A 16,501-nucleotide genomic window follows, 5' to 3' on the forward strand; every position below is an offset into this window, starting at 1 on the left:
ATCTGTCACCTCCATCCGCTCGACAGCAATCAGTTCTCATTAAAGCCTCCCATTAGAGTAGTATGACCTCCATTTGGGAATTATGGATTAACCATTAATGAGCTTTTCCTCTTTGTTCCACAACATAAACATTTAATGGAGAGATGATCACTGAATGGGGCCACCTTCTCAGGTGCATGATGCCAGATCTGCGGTCGGAAAGACGAGAGGTGCATACTTCATTTTGGAGCCAAAATTAAATTAGAGTTTTATTATCACTTCCCTCGTGCAAAACTATTTCATTTAAATGTGTTTTCCTTCTGTCTAATCTTTAAATTTCAAGGTGTGTAATGAAACAGTCGAAAATTAAATGCATTTTAATTTTGTATTTAAGAGATGTTATATCATAATTTATTGCATACCCCCTTAAGCATCATAATTTTGTTTTTCGTGCCGATTTTCCACCTTCTTTCTGGCTTAGAATTCTGCTTTTAAGAAACACCCTCATTAACATGTAAAACAAGCAGAAGTTTTGAAATTAGCATATGTTTTCACAGCACACCGATGTCTTGTATGTCAAAAAGATCAAGGAAAATATGATTCCTCATCCCCTTTTTAACATACCGTTAGCTCACAAATAAAATATCTTCTGAAACATGATGAACTCTTTTAAATTCACATTTGCACTATATTCCTATGTACATGTTGTTCCCCCATGTTTATTTTGTTAAAACACACATGCACACACACACACAAACACCCACACACACATATATATTTGATGCATAGTTGAGAACTTTTTTCTATTTATAGAAACATCAAATGTTAAACTTTGAAGTAACTTGACATAACCACACTTACAAGCACAGCTTCAAAGAAAAGTTGATTTCATATTGGCAGCACACTGTGCTGGAGGTTTGACAATTAGCACTTTGATATATTAGTTTCAAAGAAAATGGAGGCAACTAACAGAATTCCAAAGAGGCCAATTAGTCAATATATGAACCGCGAGAGCATTGGTCACAGAAACACTGAAAGTATTTCATGTGTTAAAGGGACAGTAAGTAGGAATTACTCCCATCTAGTGGTGAAATTGTATTTTTCATTCAAACTAATTTTGCTCTCCAGCGCCTCGCTTTTTCAAATGCGCGTTGCATCTACGGTAGGCGATATGTACCAAAAAGCTTTGACGGGATGTCTTCTAATAGCACTTCGTCGAGTTTTCCTTCAGGTGAACAGGTGTGTTATTTCAAACAAACTGCAACATGACAACTAACAAACGAATGTTACAGTATGAATTACTGACTGTGGAAAACATGAAATATTGTAATTAGTAGTTATGTCTTCTTTATTCGTTATATTTTCTGAATAATTTGCATTGTTAGATATAAAAAAAATATTGTAATATAGATTGTTACACTGACTTACCTGTCGAGAAGAAAACTGGCCACTTCAGCATCTCTTTTGAAATCTTTATCAAGCATTAGCTCTTTCCACCTAGAAAAAGCTTCCCCGACATTAACTCTTGTTTTCTGTAATCTACGGTCACGTTTCCTTTTACGTTCTATTTTTGACTGTTTTGGCGACGATGTTTTCTTCTCCTGTGGCGCGGCATATGTATGGTCCATAATAAGAATGCAATCCAGACTTTTAAACTTGCCGGTGCAGTTTCGAGCGCCTCTCACTGCTCTGCACCTGCGTTTCTGGCTCTGACCGAAAACGCGTTGGCTTAGTACTTTTTGTCCCTCTCTGCTATTATAGTTTTGCAAGATGGCGGAACTACATGGAAGCCTCCGTCGACCTACCCGTCCCATGTATATAAAGATAATAAATTTTTCATTTACGAGGATTAGTTTAAACATTGGCATAGGTATTTGTACACCATTGAGGGCATATTTATGAATAAAAATATTGATTTTAGATAATAAAATACCTAAAAAGTTACTTATTGTCCCTTTAAGGACAGCATTTTTTCAAATGTAGCGTAAATTCACAAAAAAAATTCAAAAAATAGGGTTTTGGACATTTGTGAGTGAAATTTCCCTTTCACTAGGTGTTCATATAGAGCTGTGCCTTGAATAAAACACTCTTTTCTTTTAGTGTTTTTTTTTTTGTGTGTTAGTTCAAGCTGTTTCAAAACAATGCGTTTTTTTTTTTTTTTTTGTGAGAAAAATATCCATATTTAATGGGTAACACTTTAGAATAAGGTTCCATTAGTTAATGTTAGTTGATGTGTTAATTAACATGAACAAACAATGAATAATACATTTATTACTGTATTTATCCATCTTCGTTAATGTTAGTTAATGAACATACAGTTATTCATTGTTAGTTCATGGTAATTCACAGTGCATTAACTAATGTTAACAAGCACAACTTTTGATTTAAATAATGCATTAGTAAATGTTGAAATTAACATGAACTAAGACTTATAAATGCTGTAGAAAGATTGTTCTTGCTTAGTTCATGTTAACGAAAGTAGTTAACTAACATTAACTAATGGAACCTTATTCTAAAGTGTTACCTTAAAATGTAATAATCACTTTAATCTAGCTTGCTTTTTCGATCTCTTCGCTACGCTTCTGCATTCGTCAATTCTGAGCAGCACATGCGCAAAGCTAACCTCATGCGTCATTCCCCCAGAATGCTTAGTTTACAACAGTGAGCAAAAGCTAGATTAAATTATTATGTTTTTCTTTTTTTTTTCTTACAAAAACACATCGATTCGCTAGAGGACGGCTTTGTTCACCCCCCGGAGCTGTATGAGACACTTTTTTTATGGATGGGCACTTTTTATTTAACTTCTTTTGGATTGAAGCAGTGCAACTCCCGCTGACTGCCATGAAACAGCTTGAAAGATCAAAGACGATATTTTATATAACTCTGGACTGGATTCGTTTGAAAGAAGAAAGTCATATACACCTAGCAGGGCTTGAATTTCGGCGTGGGATTGTGTATAATTCTACTGATTCCCACAGTTTCCCACAAATATTTCCTCAAATATTTCAATGTGAAAGACGCTTGCGACAGACAGAATGTGTCATTTGCACATGCTTTTGAGTCTTACAATTTTAAACATTCATGTGCTCAATTCAGTACTTGCACGCTCTGTGACTGTGAGACCATTTCTGTGAGCCGTCCCACACCCAAAGCGTGCACACATAGAGATGCATCTCAGAGCATGCGCTTTTTTGCGCGTAAAAGGCCAAGTACACACAAAAGTAAGTCAAAGTGCCCGTCTTGATGAGTATTCATGGAAACAGTCGATTTTTACGAAACATTGTCGGTGTAGAGGCTATTACGTTAATGTTAACAGTTGAAAAACAAAACTTATGTTTAACAGTTTGATCCGTGCATGAGTTCTTAAAGAGACAGCAACCTAAATAAACCTGCTGGTCTTTCATTAATGTTTATTTACATACATTGAAGACTAACCAGTAAAGTTAAATATATTATTTCTGTACCTGAATATTACAGTTATACCTACCTGAAATATTTAATGCATAGTTAATTTTAGTTGTATCTTGTAATTTTGTTTGTTTGTGCCATTGCTTGTCATTAATCTATACATATTTTATTACTATTTTAATACATTATATATTTTTTAAGTATCTTCCTCACTATATAAATACAAATCAACAACATTATAAATTGTAAAACACAAATACACTGGGTGGCAAAACATTTAGGTTGGATGATTGTAGTTTAAAAATATGTCTAAAAAATAGCCCCCCCACCCCAACAACCCACAAGAGCCTAGAGGAATCCCCCCCTCCCCCCATTTTCCAAAACGAAATGGGATCTGACCTAGGATGACTTGAGAGAGAGTAATTTACGCGTTATTTCTTTATTTTTTGGTGAACTAAACCTTTAAATGGCATGCAGACTGTGCTCAGCTCAGATTTTGTGGGTGTGTGTTTTACTGTTAATTAGTAATTTCATTATTAAAGCAGGAACTGAAACAACCCAAACAGAGTGTGCAGATAAGCAGTGCTGTCAGTAAGCGCTAGTTTTTGCTTTTCCCAAGAGGAGATGTTTTACAGGACAGTTGCTAAGTGGCACAAAAGTAGCTTCTCAAAAATGACCACAAACCTCAATCCTCTTCACTAGAGAGAAGAAAAAAAAACACTGTATGTCATGAGCTTCACAAAGCTCAGATTTATGGCAGGGCTGCTGTTCCGAATCCTCTTGTTTCCGAGACCAACACACAAAGACATAACCTGGTGTATTGAGCATAAAACCAGGATCCCTGGGCAATGGAAAAGGTATTATGGCCTGGTGAGTTATCTTTCAACCTCATGTCTACCTCCTGACAGGTTTGGCAAATCTTTTCAACTCAAATCACTGTTGCCACCTTTTATGCACAGAGGGGATCGGCAATATTTTAGGCAGTCGTTTTGTGGTAGACACGTTGTGCATGATACTGCAATGGCCAAGGGATATAAGTGTTTTTATTGTATATTTTGTTAAATGAATGCAAATACTTCTTTCACTCTCTTTTTTACCGACTGCAAACTTTTGAATGCAAGTGTGTGCATCATCTTTTAATTCTGCTTGTTCTGTATTATATGTCATGGACAAGTACAATAAGTTTTTATTATAACAGATTTTGGCATGGGTGAATTTTGCAGTCACTTTGGTCCACATAGCTGCTGTTGCAAATGTGTAATTTAGTTTGTCGTCTGTATGTGCTAGCTTGTGAATTATGTAATTTTCTAAAGGTGTTTCAGTCTTCAGTGTGAGTGACACTTGTGAACAGCACATAACAAATTATACAACAGCCTGTAATTCCACCCTCATTTCAGCTGGTTGGCCTGTCTGATTCAATATGTATTGTGTGTGTGTGTGTGTGTGTGTGTGTGTTTGGCATGACGTTACAGTACAGCCAGTCCAGTTGGTCATAAATTGCACCCACTGTGCCTTACACAAAACCTTTTCTTCAGCACAGGGCACAGTGTTCTAAACTCATTCATTATTCATGACGTGTTGAGGCAAAGTTGAATTGGAATGACAGAAATAAAGCTTTTCAAAAAAGACTTTGTCAAGCCAGGATTCAAAGTTTGCCTTGCCAAATGAGCTTTTCTAGCTAAAACGACCGTTTAAAGCATTTTGCAAAGGCCCATCCATTGATCACTGGTTGAAAGATCCGTCACATTACAATATATTGCATTGGAAAGATTAAGCTACAGTATAAAGGGCAAACTGAAGAACTACCATAAACATTGGAATCTGTTTATTCCGTTTCTGGAAAATAGGCAAACATTGGCACAGACAGTGTTAGATATCTCTTACTCTACTGGTTGATATGTATATGTATGGTGTGTAATACCTTTTGTATTTCAAAAATTTGTGGATATATAATTTGCATAATAACTTCTGTACCTTTGTAATTGCATTTTTGTATGGGGGGTGGGGGGGGGGGGTAGGAGTTCAAATAAAATTGAGAAAAATAATATATATATAATTATTAATATTATTATTATTTTCTCAACATTTTCATGCCATCTTCTCTTTTCTTCATTTTTTTATGTTTTCTTTTTTTATTAATTTTAATTGAACTTCCTTGCAGTATTAATTGCCGTTCTGAATCTTATTTTTTGCTTCAAATAAAATTCAGCTATTTAATTTGCAATGTCATACCACCTTGATTTATACACATTCTGTGCATTTTATTTGCATCTAAGTATTTCTTTTTAGAATTTTCAGCTGCCTGAAATGAACAAGATCTACTTTTGCATTCCTAGTCACAATCGCTGTGTTTTCAGTCTGCATTGTAAATATATGCCTATATTGTATAGTATCAGGTTCCTGACAGAATTTCATTATTAATAAAACAAGTTTGACCTTTATAGAGTTGCCCAGCACAGTGTTCTGTGGACTGGCAGGATTAGCTGTGACTGTATGAATACATGGAGAAGGCCTCGGGTGAGCATTATTGATTATTCATGACTTAGGTCTTTTATCATCTGCTGATGAATTCTAAAATGCTTTGTGTGTGTGTGTGTCATTAGATGCTTGACTGATAACTCTTGAGCCCTCATCTGAAGGCCAGCTTTTGTTTTTTATTTTTCCAAAAGTATGTCCAAACTTCCACCGCTGTAACCTTTTGCCCTGTGTCCTGTTCTCCCAGTCCCCCTTGTTCACCGATGTGTTTGACACGCTCATTCTCTGATCTCTCATCTCTACGCCTGCTTCTCTTGATCTCTATCTCTCACACCTTTTCTCTCTCCTTCAATTTCCTCTCCGCCTCAGGATTCTGCGGAGCCCTGTTTGATTTAGACACAGTCTGAAACTCATTATAAATATGGTTCTAGATTGACTCTGAAAATTTTATAGCAACAACAAAAACATCATAAAGTCCTGTTGGTCTATGTCCCACAACAATATGAACAAGCGTGCAGTAGTTGTTTATCAGCTTCCTCTGTGAGTGGAACACTTTGATCTTTTGATATGTTTTAAGAGCTGAAGTGTGTAATTTTTTCAGGTTTAAAAATACTTTATGTCCCAGTTTAGTGTGCTGTGCTGAACTGTAAGTATCCCATTCTAAGGCTGACTTCTTCAAGACTGTAAACACTGTCTGTGATTGTTTGAATTGTCACACAGCTCTTTTCCCTATGATTTTGAGTTTAGAGTTGGAAGCGGGACCAAACAATGGAAATGGGGAGGTTGGAGTGTTTGGAAGAACTGCAAAAAATCCTGAAAATCGTTATGTTTGCTCTTCTCTTTGGGCCTATAAATGGCACACATATTACACACTTCTGCTTTATCGATTTTGTCTTTTGCTGTGTGTGTGTGTGTGTGTGTGTAGAAGGTTTTGCCTACATTGTGAAGACCAAACATCCCCAAGACGAATATAAAACCTGAAATCGTCTGTATTATAGGAACCAGACAAGTTTTAGGGGACAGTAAATATCACCAGTTCTTCACTAATATAGTAAAACAAATGTGTGTGTGTGCATGTACACAGGAGTTATGGCAATTTAGGAAATATTTCAAATACATAATAACGATTTACTGTCCTTTCATGTACAAAAGCAACCAAAAGCTCCCAGAGATTATTGCTGAATTGGATGTAAATTGTGAACAACAGGCCATTTGTATGCTTTCACCTTTGCTTCAGTGGATGTGATAACTGAAGCCATAAATATATTCATAAATAAATGTGCCAAAACATTGTATTCTTCATATTAAGCCAATATAGGATGGCAGAGACTGATAACTGAGATGGATTATGTGGGCCAGAATGTGACCTTGTTGAAGCTGGACTTGGCTGCTCTTGTTCACAGTGGGTGAAAAGTAGTGTGTGTGTGTGTGTGTGTGTGTTACAGAGCCAGAAAACATGTTTTAGCTGACTGTTAGATGTGTGTTACAGAGCTACAATGTAAAATTGAAGTTCACTTAATTCATGTTGGGACTGGATGAATCCTTTTTGTTCAATTGAATTGTATAACTGAGACTAGACTTATATTCAGTTATGTTGGACATTTAATATAACTGGACGCTTGGCACTCTTTTTTGTTGTTGTCTTTTTCTCTATAAATCATATATAATTTGAAAGATTAGAAGCCCAAGATTCATCCTGTGAAAACGTCACCTCCCCCTTAGTGGGCAGGGTCAAGTGTCATAAAACATAATGCATTACGGTCTTCTAGAACCAAAACATTTTATAATCTTGGCAACAAACATATCATTGGAAAGGTCTGAGTCTCAGGATTTCATAATTGGTGGTTAATTTGAGATAGAAGTAAAATTCACAGAGAAATCTAGAAAAAAATTAATTAAGCAAAATTCAAGCAAAAATTACAGCATTTAAGTTTGGATAGTGCACTTTAATACCTATTTAAAAAATGGGGGGTGACAGTTAAGGGGTTAAAAGAGCTTCTGTAGAGTAGAGCTTATGGTTCGGTTGTAGGATGTTTATGGCTTTTTTGCTTCCCTGTGGTAATGATTGTGCATGGACAAACTACAGATGTATTTCTAAAATTAAGATTAGTTTAAGCACATGCCTTATAAAAAAAATTTGAAAGCTGAAAATGATGTACTTATTTACAAAATTCAGTGTTAATTTTACTTTCAAATCTTGCAAAAGAAAAGTACATTTTACTTAAACTTTTTTTTTTTTTTGTCAGTGTAGTTTCAGTTTAGTTACGATTGGTTTGTCTAATGGTTATAGCTGAATCCCAGTTCTCATACTTATACTGCACACTAAAAGTAGAGACTTGATAGCATGCTATATTACAAACTACAAAAAACAAACAAACAAACAAACAAACAAAAATAACTTGCAATGGTTTGAAATCTGGGAACCTTTAGCATACAGATTTCAGTGTATTCTGGTTTGGGATTCAGTGATCCTAGTTTGTGAAATGGGATTCACCCTTAAACATTATGCAGAGAAACACAGATCAGTATTAATCTACATTTAATTATTTCAATACAATGCAATGCATTAATGGTGTTTACCATGGTGATGATGTGAATGAGTGATGTCCATGAGATAATATTCTACATGTACCACACAGTTACTTATTGATCAGAGAAAGCACTCTCAAAATCAATAAAACACAATCATAACACAAATAAACACAAATAAAATCTATTTGGATCACATTCATTTTAAACACATTTCTGCAAGTTTATAATGGATAGACGGACAGACAGATAGATGGGTCGTCACTTAAAGACTGACTTCTATTCGCTCTGACCTCAGTGTCTCAATGAAAACATTAATCAATACACAGCTTTCACTGGGCTGAGCTCTCATGAACATTTCAAGCAAACCTCCAAGGATTCATGACCTCGTTCCTCCCTATGAAGGCCTTCCTGTATATCCGTATACCATTCAGTTACACTACTGGAATCAGCTTTTGATTGCTTAATCAGTAGTTTTTCAGATGTTTACATTAGCTCAGGAAGTCAATCTCAGGATAAAAATGATTTACAGTTTTTCATCCGGCTGACACTTTTATCCCAAACAACTCACAGTACAGTTATTACATGAACAATGAGAGGTTACGTGTCTTGCTGAAGGGCACATGGTTGATAGTTTATAGATTTGCCTTTGTACAGGGTCAGATGAGATCGAATCTTTAACCACTAGGCTACATCACTTACCATTTAAATATCAATTTAAAACTGTGGTTCAGTAAATGGTTTAATTATTTGTATCTGGAGCCAGATGTCTGCGAATGTGGGTCAGTATTTTTTGTGCAGGCATACACTAATTTGTTTTAAAGGACCAAGATAAGAAATCAAGTGAAAGCTAAGAAGAAATTAGATTTGTGATGTTGGTAAAATATCTGAATATGCTTTTGTTGGTGGCTTTTTTAGAGCCTTTGATGTGATATTGTCAGAACTAAAGACCTGCACAGTTTTATATTAGTTTGCATGCACCGTTGAAGACTTTATGGAGCTGCTTTACATAATTGTTGATTCACCTTTTACCACACTAATCTACTGGAACCTGATGAAGAATTGCAGATGAAATATTTGAAGTGATTAGAGCTAATGAAGTATGAGGGATGAGCATTTCTGAAGTCAGTCAGTTGGAAGTACAAACACAGTAGGCTACTTGCAAAACACAGCTACATGCTCACAGCGAGAGGTTCACTGCCAGGCCTCCAAACACACACACGCACAAAAAAAAATATAAATAATAATAATAAATAAAAGCATAGGACCTCAGTTGTCGCTAACCCTGAAACAACATACAGAACTATCAAATGTTGCTATAATTTGATTGCAACATATAATAATTGCTGTTAATAGTGTTTATTGTTTATTTTGTTTGATTATGTCTTTAATAGTTTTTTCTGTACATTTCTGCAATATGCACATAAACTGACAGTCACCACTGATAAGCTACTACTAAATATTGTAGAAACTACATTTTTCTGTAACGTTGTTTTGCAACGATTTGTATCGTAAAAAGCGCTATACAAATAAACTTTAATTGAATTGAACTGAATACATGGCAAAGCCAGTAATTTATTTGATCCCTCTACACATATTGCACGTTTGTTTACATTGTGTAAAATAAAATAGTCCTTGATTCTGATTGGTTGAGCCATGTTCGAAGACGCTTCACTGGAGAAAAAACGGTCCTTGCTGCCACCCAGTCCTCTGGCCTTTAATCTCAATCCAAATTGGAGAAAATACACAAAGGATGAATTGTAACTTAACAATTGAACTTTATATAGTTTTATTTTGTATAGTTTTATTTTGCTGCATATTATGCTCACCTTTCTGTCATCCATTGTAAGCAGTGTAGCTTGGGGTGAGCTTTCTTAGCTCTGTGTTGCCTGATTTGTAAAGCAACTGGCACTGAGACAATCTACAGCAGCCACTGCATGCCAAGCACAACTGTACAAAAACTCTCTAAGGCCGGCCTAGCGGTGAGAGAAATCATGTCAGTGATGGGGCGTGAATGTGAATGGTCCCTGCAATCTTTCTGGCTTTCTTAACTACAACGAAAGAAGATGCTGGAGCAGCATCCTCGCCTCTGGCATGCACAAATACAGCAAACCTGTACAGAATCAGAAACTCTGTTAGACATATTTGATATGGCTTTTTGCTTTAATATATGAAGTAAAACAGTGGTTCCAAATTTATTTTGAGGACCATACCCCTATCATATATCAAACCACCCTAGTGGACCCCTGTCCAACCCCACCCCACTGTCACCACTATATTTCAATCACATTTTCAACAATAGTATTTATTTGAGTCCACTTTTTAACTAAAATAACTTTTTTTTTATTTGCATTAAAATTACACAATCATCAAACACAATAACGTTGACTTGTGAAACATATTTCAGTATATAGAACATTATTTACACATATTATTTCCATTTGTCGTTGCTGAATTTAACTTTTCAACAAGGATTTACATTTAAATACCATTGTGTTGCTTTTGTTTGTGGTCAGTGTTTTAATAACATGAACAGTAATACCTAAATGCTTTGACATTTAATTGTACATTCATTTATTTACTTTAATAAAGGTCCATCTAAATGTAAAATAATCTATTTTATTTTCAATGTGAAATTTGCACTTGTTTATCACAAACTATAATACTGTACTTTAAAAAAATGCATTAAAATTAACAGTCATCAAACACAATAACACAAACATATTACAATAGATAGAGTACTTTTAACACATTTTAATGGCAGTTTTCGTAATTGAATTTAACTAAAGGATTAAATCCCATCCTGACATGTCCTTCTCCAAGTGGTCAATTTTCTTCATGAAAACAGAAACTCGATCATACATGTGTAAGACAGATGTACTGTATCTGTACCTTGCAGTTCCAAGTTCAAATCAATCAGCCTGCTGAAAATATCCACCAGGTAAGCTAAGTGTGCCAGCCAGTTGAAATCTTTCAGCAAGTGGATGCAAGTGCTCAGAGAGAAAATCGCCAACTTGCTCCTGTAATTCAAACAGTCTCTGAAGTGTTTTTCCTTTCGAGAGCCAGCATACGTCAGTATGCAGCAGTAATTGATGGTGCTCGGTGCACAGTTTTTTAAGCAGCCTGGAATTCAGAGCTCTGGGTTTGATTAAATTAATGATTTTATTTTCATTAAGGACTTTGTTTAATTTCGGGCTAAGTTGTTTTAAAGTTAAAGCCTCCCTGTGAATTACTCAGTGCATTGTTTTGATGCCGGGATGTACCTGCTTGACACTCGAGACAAATCCATAGATCCGCCCTGTTATCAATGCTGCACCATCCGTGCATATGTGGGAGCACATCTGCCAGTCCACAGAGTGTTGCGTGTAAAAGGAGTCCACAACATTAAATATGTCCTCACCAGCACTAGCTTAAAGAATAGTACATGTTAACTGATATCGTCCATGTCCTTGCAGCGAACAAATGCAACCAATTGTGATTCGCCACTAATGTCAGTTGACTCGTAAAGGAAAGGAAAGGATGTGACGTGTGGCCAAGTATGGAATTAAACCATTAGAGAGATGTGATTTGAATATACCTTGACACTGAAGGAATTTAGACAGGATTAGCCGTATAGGCTTCTTGAAAATGACATTACTTATTCATCATATTTAGTAAGTGGTTAATCATTGTGTTTATGGTTAAATTAACATGAGTGGCACTGCAAGTGGGCAGGCTTCAACCTAATTTAATGAGTTTACTATCTTATATGAGCTCATGCATTTAAAGAATATAATTTTGTGGAGTGAAAAACCATGATAGAATGCTCTTGGGAGCATTTTGTAAATATGTAATATGAAAAACGCAAGCCTTTTAACAGGATGAGGCTAACACAGCTTCACCGTGACAGACTGCAACATGTCCGAAGGCGATAAATCTATCCCAGCTTCTAAGCTGCTCAACAGATCCATAATGTGTTTAAAAACAACACGTAAAATGTTTTATCCTTCATCGTGCTACAGGAGAGAAAGAAAAAAGCTTCGGGGAACATCTTGCCCCAGTCTAACCAGGCACTGTTCCCAAGCAGACACAAACAGTTCATGGGATCTTCACAGTGAACGAGGCGAGATTTCATTTTCTGATAGAGGTACATGAGAGAAAGTTTCCTAATTCGAGATATGTCACACAGGGGTTTCATCAGCTGTGGAGAATGGTGGGCTAATCTCTAAGGACTGTGTTTCTTGGCTATCTGTAAAGGGAGGAAGACAGGGAGGATAGTAGGACTTACCTCCATAAAATGACATGCCAAGTCAAGCACAGTGGCTGATCCAGACCCGTTTACTCGACTGTGCACGGGGTGCAGCGCTTTATTGTTTCTACTAAGAGTATAAGTGATTTATGATGTACCCCGTAGACTTTAGTCGTGGTAAGTGCCATATTTAATTTGACATGAATGAAAACGTGGTTGTGAGGGATAGACATATCGGTTGTGGGACTGTACTGTCTTGCATCTAAATTTGTTTTCAGTGCTTCATCATTGAACAGATTGTGCATCTCTATTATCAGTGTTTTATTTTGGTATTATTTATTATATAATGTATTAATATTGTCAAATAGGTCTTAAATGTAATTTAACATTGTCACACCTGACATTTTAAATGCAGCATTGATGCTGCTTTATTGTATATGGCTGTCACTCTAAGGCTGTTATACAACAGTAATAAGTTTAGCATTTCTGATGTTATGTCTGGCACTTTCATCTGTTTGAAAAGATCCAGACGAATCCTGTGGGTAATGAAAGAGCTGATCACTGTTGCCCTTCCACACACCCTGTCTCATATACCAAAGAGAGTCCCTTTTGTAATTAATCCCAGCAATCACTGGCAGCTCTGTTAGTAATGAGACAGGGTTTTAAAAATTGGACATTCAGCTTTGAGGAGGCAATGCAGCATTTCCATTGAAAATGTATTTAAACTTGTAAACAATTTTTAATAGTTTTAATTACCATTTTAATATGGAAGATTGTTTCTGCCACAGGATTAAACAATTATATTTAAATTTTTTTATATTGCACAGTTAGTTTATATCACACAATTTTTGCGACTTTTGGATATAAACTCATATGTTGTGTTTCTGGCAAAAAAAAATACTCTGTGTGATATATAACAATCACTAGAAAACAAGGCTGAATTGTGAGATAGCCTTAAAAAAATAATAATAATAATAATTGTGAAGTGTAAACTTAGAATTCAGAGAAAACGTTCTTGGAGTTATAAACATTTCAATTCAAACGCAAATTCAAAATTACTATTTTTTTATTATGTGACAAAAAACAAACTTCCATATTTTAATGCATTATTTTCTCTCTCAGTTAAACCGTTTTCACTATAGCATCTGAGTTCTCTCTATGTGGTTGCTCTACTTATCACATGATCAGATTAGAATAGTTTTTCACCATCACAAGAAAGGGCACCCAATAGAGTGGGCTGCACGTACTGAGTCTTATCTGCACAGCGCTGGTTTATTATAGCCCATGAATGAGCTCCTTTGGGATCTTACATGTAGCTAGTCCAGGTTATGAAGCCAGTGGCCCAAGGACAGAGAAGATGAATAGAGGATTCCCACGAGGGATGGTTTCTCTTGCAAGGTTAGCATATCAGTACATCCTCACATGTGCTGTGTCGTGCTAATTCAGGACCAGCTATTCATGAAAGAGCATCTGCTCTTATTGAGACTTCTGTAGTAGAATGTTAGATGTCAATTTGATGTGACAGGGCTTAGTTTCTGTTGTTTTTATCTTTATATAATGTAGATTGAATATTTTTACCCAGGTTTACCCAGAATTTGATATGTTGCACAAGTGACATTCTGGTTTGTGAAATGTTTAAATCCCATATTTATTCTTCTCCTCAATCATGTCCATATGCGGAAACATCTTAATAAAAAGACAACAATTCCGAAAAGTTAACATAAAGTGTAGATTTTTTTTTAATGTTGTTCATTTGAACTTTATATTCATTAAAGAATCACAGTTTCCACTAAAATATTACATATTTTTCGGACTATAAGTCGTGCCTGAGTATAAGTCGCATCAGTCCAAAAATACGTCATTTGCGAGGAAAAAAACATATATAAGTCGCACCGGACTATAAGTTCATTTAGAACCAAGAACCAAGAGAAAACATTACCGTCTACAGCCACCAGAGGGCGCTCTATGCTGCTCACTGGTAGACTACAGGAAAATGAGCAGCATAGAGCGCCCTCTCGTGGCTGGAGACGGTAATGTTTTCTCTTGGTTCATTTTTCTTGGTTCATGTCAAATTAATTTTGATAAATAAGTCGCGCCTGACTATAAGTCGCAGCACCAGCCAAACTATGAAAAAAGTGCGACTTATAGTCCGGAAAATACAGTAAACTGTTTTTAGCATTAATAATACAAATGCCACATCATACAATTCAAATGATTTCTGAAAGATCACTGAAGACTGTTGAGAACTTAGCTTTGCATCACAAGAATAAATTACATTTTAAAATAAATTAAAATGTATTAAAATATATAAATTGAGCGTAAGACACTTTTAAAAACATTGAAAGTCTTACCGACCCAGACGTTTGCACATTATTGTGTAGCCTTAAAGATGTCCCATAATAAATCCTTCTGCATTCCCTAAAAAACAAAAAGACCTCTGTCCTGGATGATACCAATATACAGCCTTTTTGAAAACACACTTTTTCTTGTTAATTGGACACTTACATTAAGAAGCCTCTCAGCAGGCTATATTTTTTCTAAAGGCCCCACTTTCTAAAAGCCCTATTAAAAGTCATATCTCCGTCTTGATTATTACCTTAATGTGTTTGAGCTTTATAAGGATGACCTCGAAAAAGATGAAGGACACCAAAGGAAGAGAAATAGGAAGAAAAAGTAAAGAGTCAAATAATGATGCTAGAGAAAAATGATTTGTGAGGTTGTGAAAAAGAGGGCTGATAGTTGTTAGTCTTGTATGTGCTTCTGCTGCTGATGTCAATATGTGATGATTACGCTGTCAGGCTTGATTGTTCTCCTTTTAAACCAACACCGGTTTTGATAATGGAATACAAGCTTATTTCCAAAAATGACAGAATCAATTTTCTACCCAAGATCGTTCTTGGAAACAGCCACGTGGATTTTAAAGTAAAAGGTGAATGAATCGAATGAGAAAGTAGCATTTAATTTGTTTTGGTTATTTACAATCTCAGCTTGCAAGAGACATCTGCGCATTACAATCAAGTTTGTGGACTGTCTGATGTACAAATTGTATTACCTTTCACAAATCCAAAGGACGCAGGGAAAAATGTGAATGCAACACCTTGTCAACATCTTTAATTATTCATCAAAAGCAAAATAAAGTATTGAAAATGATATCTCATTAAACATTTGGTTTAGTTGGGTATCACAGATGAAATCTGAGAAGAGTGCTATCATACAAAAAAATTTCCCATTGTAGAATTATGTAGGTGCAACCTCTGGTTTAGGCATTTTGGAGACTGTTTTAATCAAATGTTGTACGTTATTTAAATCTAACACTCATTTTACCCCTGTTGCTCTTTTATAATTTGAGTTAAAAAAAAAAAAAAAAAAGTAAGACAGGCTCAGTGTGTCTCACCTCCCGATCTCTTTCTCTTTCTGATCTCTATCATTTATTCAGGGCTGAGCCTATCCTCACCAGAGTGAAAGAAGATCACACTAGGATAATCCTCCCTGCTATAGATAATATCAAGTACAACACCTTCGAGGTGCAGCAGTACGCTAATGCAGCTCATGGCTACAACTGGGGCCTCTGGTGCATGTACATCATCCCACCACAGGATTGGCTGGACAGAGGCGATGAGACTGCCCCCATCAGGTAAGGGCATCCAGCGGTCCACTCCATAATGCATGAGGACATTGTCTGAAATATAAATGACCAGGGATATAAGAGATTAATATTTCAGAAGTGATACGGTTGCGTTAGTTTCTTGGATGTGCACTAAATGCATTCATGTTTTTGCTTCCTTGAAAGATTTGTCGGTGTTATTTCATACAGTTCAGAAAAACGTTTCAGTCCACATTTCAGGGTTACATGGCCAGTACTAAAAAGGAAATTAAAAAATA

The 16,501-nt window shown here is 35.9% G+C and overlaps 1 protein-coding gene across 1 annotated transcript in view; it reads left to right on the forward strand.

The window, feature by feature from the left end:
- Positions 1–16,501, forward strand: part of LOC113075998 (polypeptide N-acetylgalactosaminyltransferase 9-like) — a 72,120-nt gene that overhangs the window by 27,196 nt on the left and 28,423 nt on the right. The window contains exon 5 of the mRNA XM_026248648.1: positions 16,056–16,253. Coding sequence (XP_026104433.1) covers positions 16,056–16,253 — 198 coding nt within the window. The remainder of the gene's footprint in view (positions 1–16,055; positions 16,254–16,501) is intronic.

This window comes from Carassius auratus, unplaced genomic scaffold (assembly GCF_003368295.1).
Source record: "Carassius auratus strain Wakin unplaced genomic scaffold, ASM336829v1 scaf_tig00018226, whole genome shotgun sequence".
Classification (NCBI taxonomy): Eukaryota; Metazoa; Chordata; class Actinopteri; order Cypriniformes; family Cyprinidae; genus Carassius; species Carassius auratus.